General features: G+C 37.5%; 1 protein-coding gene across 5 annotated transcripts; it reads right to left on the bottom strand.

Moving 5' to 3' along the window:
* Nucleotides 1-775: 775 nt before the first annotated feature.
* Nucleotides 776-5,303, bottom strand: LOC132103018 (uncharacterized). Of its 5 annotated transcripts, none has more exons than XM_059507806.1 (4): nt 5,212-5,303; nt 4,673-4,788; nt 3,426-3,567; nt 776-3,351 (listed from the first exon to the last, which is right to left on the bottom strand). In XM_059507806.1, the coding sequence occupies exon 4, from the start codon at nt 3,266-3,268 to the stop codon at nt 1,223-1,225; it is 2,046 nt and encodes a 681-aa protein (XP_059363789.1). In that variant the 5' UTR covers nt 3,269-3,351; nt 3,426-3,567; nt 4,673-4,788; nt 5,212-5,303; the 3' UTR covers nt 776-1,222. The 5 variants fall into 5 exon arrangements, with proteins under 5 accessions (XP_059363789.1, XP_059363787.1, XP_059363791.1 ...); XM_059507804.1 differs by having other exon boundaries at nt 3,426-3,533; XM_059507808.1 differs by having other exon boundaries at nt 4,699-4,788.
* Between the last annotated feature and the right edge of the window lie 490 nt (nt 5,304-5,793).

The following is a 5,793-nucleotide window of genomic DNA, read 5'->3' as shown; positions in this document are numbered from 1 at the left end:
CTTGAATTTCCATCAGCCCCTTAACCTGACAGGGCATCTGTTGAATGACGGCATGTGGTGGCTCTAATTACATCATGAAAAGGTTTTGCGTATTATGGTCTTCAGAATAGTGGTGTAACGGAAAAAAAAAATCTTTATTGCTCAAGCCTGTATTTAAGTTCATTAAGACAGAGGCTTTCTTTCCTCTCTAGTATCTCCTCCTTGTGGACAAAATTATGTTGCATGTTTGGCCATCGTTCTGGTTAAGCGTGTCTTTCTTCTTTATTGTTTTGGATAAAGAGACTTAATACCTAGATTTGTATGCAGTATAATGATTATATAAGGGCAATGAGAATGAGAATGAGAATAAGAAAAGAGGTCGGGTCCGTTGTGTGTAGTTCTTTTATTAACAAGAACTTCATCTTAGTTTTACTGCTGTTTTTGAGTATTTGAAAATGCTGGTATGAAAGCATATGAATGGCACCTGACTCATTATTTGACCAGTCATTAACTTGTTGCTGCTTATTCAGGAACTAAAAAAAAAAAAAACATAGTGACACAATCCAGAACCTTTTTAGTGCTTTAGAATCAAGATTAAGTTTTGCATGATGTATTGTGAAATATACATAAAAATGCCAGGAGAAAAAAAAAACGTTTACAGCATTATTTTTGCACATTTTGATAAAGCCATCTCATGTTAGCACAACTTTGTGTTTTCCCAACTATATTATGATGAGAAAGCTATAAAGGAAAAAAAACCTCTCTCTTGAGTATTTATGTAAAAAAAAATGTAAGAGTGAATCATAGCCTTATGACACAAAACCCTTATAAAAATGAAAAAGAAAAATTGTGTTTTTCTTTGGTCATTAATAAACGAGAGCTTGCTTTAAATACTCAGCATTCTTTCAGTAGTTGCATCCATCTTATGACAGAGAACAACAATCTCCATTTATATAAATTATAAAGATCAATTATACCAATGCTCACGTAACATTTCTCTGAAACAAAACTTATCTATGGTGTTAAAATGTTACTATCTGTGCTATTACAGATTTGGACTAAGTCTTCAGCTTACAAAAAAAAAAAAAAAGAAAAATAAAAAAAAAGAAGAAGAAATCTGATTACATCACCGCTGACTACATAATACAAACACTGTACAAAGATCACTTAGGGCAGTTGATTGGCCCAGATGTTTAAAAAGGTGAGTTTACAATCTTATGTGTGATTTATTTACACAAATAATTCAAACAGAGACAGATTGTGAGTTTTTTCGAGTGCGGTTTGAAAGATTTGAGTTTTTAAGCATGTGCCACAACAGTGCAGATGGCCTTGTAAACATCTGTCCACAGCTACAGTCAAAAGCCGTCATGCATTTCTTCTTCGCACACCGCCTGCCATTTCTATGCTTCCGTTTATGCCAGGTCAGTTTATGCGCCCCTTCAAATGTATTTCCACATCGTGCACAAACAAATCGGACCGACTCAGCATGCTGAACCTGGTGTCTCAGCAAATGCAGCTGCCTTTGGAAAGACCTTCCACACTGACATCTGTACAACCTTGACCCGCGGTGTAAGTAGCGATGACGCACCCTCAGCGATGGTTGTCTCGAGATCACACCGCAGTGACGACAGGAGAAGATGGTCTTTGAGCGCCAACTCTGCTTGAGTCGCTTCTGCAAAGCCAAATCCCTGCTTCGGTTCACAAACATGCCCACTATTTGTAACGGAGCCTTAACCTGGGCAGGAGGGATCTGTGGCTGGTTGTTCCCAATAAGAGACCTGACCAGGGTAGGACAAGTGACCGAGGTCATCAGTGGGATGTTTACAGGTAGGGGTCTAATATTAACCGGAGGCGTTTTTCTCAGAACAGGCCTGTTGGCTGATACTAGCCTGGGTGTAAAGACGTTCACAGTAGGTGAGAAGGATACAACTACTTGAGCTGGAAGAGGTGGATTGGAAGGGGTAGGGATACGAAGAGTCATCCTGGCCGGATTTGGGATTAAGGGGCGCACAACCGAAGATAAAAGGACAGGAACTTTCGGGCGAGGGACACAAGAACTCAGAGGGAAATGGGGCCTGACAAGAGTTTTAGGCACTGCCACAACTTGTGGAACCAAGTCAGTCACCTTAGCAGGAATCACAGGAGTTGCCTGAAGCAATTGGTGCAGCGTTAAAGCTTTAGCTGATCCCAAGGTGGTCTCCGCAGGTGTAGGATCAGGGGTTGTGGAAACTTTGTTCACTGTCTGAGTTATTTTGATAATTTGAATGGGGTTTTGATTGGTGTACAAAGCAGTGGCAGAAGGTCTTACTTGACTGCTGCTGGCGGATAAAGGCACAACAGGTAACTGGGTTACTGGGGTGGCCGGCAATTTTATGCTGCCTGTTGGTCTTCTCAAACAGACATGATTTTTGAAACTGTCCTGTCTTGAGAAAACATTGTGGCAGTATGCACAGACATACCCAGCTGAGGGGTGTTTTTCGGTCATGTGCTTTAGCAGCAACTCTTCATGCTCACACACCATTCTGCACAGGCAACAAGCAAACCTCAGTTTGTTCCTGCAATCGTCCATGTGCTTCCCCAAATTAGCGAATTTGCCATAGCAGCAAAAGGGAGAATCAGACTGAAACCCAAATTTCTTTGCAATGTCCACTGACCCTAGATTCCTATTTGCAGGTCTTTTCCTGCCTGGGGTCTGTTTCTTCCGTCTCTTTTTCTTTCGGTGACTGTCGTAGGAGCTGCTTCTTGAGTCACTGTCATCAGGATCTGAGCTTAAGTCCACATCTGGGATGTACGCCGTGTCACCAGGGGGTAGTGAGTCAGGATTTACCTTGTCGTCTGTGACAGCACTTTCGTCATCCTCCGTCAGTCCAATTTCCTCTTCTGCAGCCACCTCACAAGCTGCAGTTTCTCCGAGCCCATCCTCAATGTCATTCTCTTCCTTCAGTCTAAAGCTTAGATGCTCTTGCTCTGATTGACTCAAGAGGCATGAGGAAAAGCTGAAGATGTCGTTTTGTTTATCAGTAACAGGCAATCTTTCGGTTTCTGTTTTGATGTGTGAGGCTTGATTTGTGGAGTTGTCGATGCGTTTCTGCGTGGCCTTGCAAGCGTCATTTGTAGCAACTTGCTCTGAGACACAATATGAATGATCCCATAAGGTTGTTTTTCTCATATCAGTGTATTTTATGGCGTCTTTGATGCTGATTTCATCTGTCTCTTCCATTTTAACCACAGGTTTTACCTCCATTGTGTCTTTCTGGTGCTTTTCCATATGTCCATTCAGAAGCCACATGCAACTAAAGAGACCGCCACAGATTCCACACTCAGATCTTTACTTTGGTTGGGCATTTTTTAAGTGTAACGCCAGCAGCATTACATATCCAAACTTTGTCCGACACAGGTGGCAATACACCTCGTCTGTGTGCGTCTTAAAGTGCTCTATCAGTTTATTCAAGAAGGTGATGTTGTCACCACAAACACAGCACACGGATCCTTCCTCACTATTAAGTGCCCGTGGTGCTATGCAGGCATCCTCATCACTGGAGTCTTCTGAGAAACTATGTAGAGGTGTAGAGATGATGTTGTAATAAACTTAAAAACAAAGAAAATAATCTTGTGAAAACTGATAGTTTATACAGTGTACATTTGATAAAAGAGCAGAAATTAGGGAGGACATGATGTCATGCTTTCACTTTATCTCAAGTTGTCTGTGTTAAGTTAATTCATATATATCATATATATTACTTTCAAACATTGGGGTCGGTGAGATTTTTTTTCTTTCATATTTTTGAAAGGTCACTTATCCTCACCAAGAGTGCATTTGTTTTTATCAAAAATACAGTAAGAACCATAATATTTTAAAATATGAATACAATTTAAAATAACTATTTTCAGTTGTAATATATTTTAACATGTCATTTATTCCTCTAATGGTGAAGCTGAATTTTCAGCAGACATCACTCCAGTCTTCAGTGTCACATGATCCTTCAGAGATCATTCTAATGTGCAAATTTGCTGCTCAAGAAACCTTTATTATTTATTATCACGGTTTAAAAAAAAAAAAGTCTTGCTGCTTAATATTTTTGTGGCAGCCATGTTTTTTTTCATGATTCTTTGATAAATAGAAAGCTTAAAAAATAGCAATATAAATATTTTGTAACAATGTGTGTTTAATGTAATTTTTGGCCATTTTAATGCAACATTTAATACATAAATAAAATTATACTGACCCTAAAATTTTGAATGATAGTGTATATTCACCAATATTTGTACTTCTTGTCAACTCATTTCCTAATGAAAATTATACATATATTACCAGAGTAACCCAGTTTTCAGTCTAAACAATTAGCTTAAGGGCATATTGACACTAAAAGCAAGACTGTAACCATCTTTTTGACTGTGCATTCCCACCAGAAATATTAGAACAGATCTCTAAACATATATAAATAATACAAATTTTTTTTTTTATTAAATTTTTCAAAATTAATTAAAAAAATAAAAAAAGACTAAAATGACTTTCGAGCAAGTCATGTAAATGCCAGGCCTATTTTGCATGTTTTCTTGCTCATGCGCATGACTAAGATGGTAACAGATGGCAAGCATGCAATTCAGAGTGTCATTTCAATGTAAGTTCACTGAAAGAGATGAGTCTTGAGATGTGTTTTCACATGTAGGGGGAATTCATTGCACCACTTACATACTGTTGAATAGAAATGTCACCACCTTGCTGCAGCTGTATTCTGACACCTGCGACACGCTGCACCTCCTCAAAGTGTAAGATTTCCATGACTACTCTTGTGCAGCTACTTCAGGCTGAAACAGTAAGAACAAACAATAGGTAACCAGCAAACAAACAAAGGTGGGACAGTATTACAGTCTAAATACGCATTACATATACAGATGCATTGCCGTGCTTTGTGCAACTTACAGCATCTCAATGCCAATATAAAATCAGTTTGAATCTTGCTCCAGGAACTTTAGAGGGTGTGGTCTGTGTTTGTGCAGTTGGACGTTTTTCTTTCAAAGCGTAACAGTGACGTTATATCAGGCACGGTGGCTATCACACTTTATTATATAATTAATCAAATCTCTTAACCTGTATAAGAAACCTGCCATTTCAAAAGACAAGATATAAGTTAGTGCCAGCACTTTCATTGTAGCATATTTCTCACACATTTTATGGTATATAAAAGGAGTTGAAAACGAAAAGTCTTCCTTAAAAACGCGTATACTTACAATATAATGATTTCATTAATAATTTTCGTGTTTTGCTGCTGGCTCCTCCCCCAAACATGCACGCACGCGCGAGTCCATCTCCTAAATTCGTCCGGACAGCAAGTATATGCATTGCGCATGCGCAACAAATAATAATAATAATAATAAACATATATATATATATATATATATATATATATATATATATATATATATATATATGTGTGTGTGTGTGTGTGTGTGTGTGTAAATATTTTATGGAAAGATTTAGTTCAGTGTATATATATATATATATATCATATATTCAGTATCATATATAACTTCTCGTTAGAGCTGTCTTTTATTAGTCTACAATATATATCGATGCCATGTTCAATAAACAATACATTTATATAAACAAACAAATAATCTAATTATTTCAAATATTTTTCCTATATCATACATTTCAGAGTACAGTGAATATTGTAATTATGATATCTCGGTAATAATATCTAATAATAAACAATAACTGATTATGATTTAGTAATGTTCCAAAATAGTATGGACAAATTGAATAATGGAATATTGATGGATGTCTGATAAGATAAAATTGAACCACCTAGC

The sequence above is a fragment of the Carassius carassius genome, chromosome 24 (assembly GCF_963082965.1).
Source record: "Carassius carassius chromosome 24, fCarCar2.1, whole genome shotgun sequence".
Classification (NCBI taxonomy): domain Eukaryota; kingdom Metazoa; phylum Chordata; class Actinopteri; order Cypriniformes; family Cyprinidae; genus Carassius; species Carassius carassius.
This window is presented reverse-complemented; position numbering and strand designations above follow the sequence as displayed.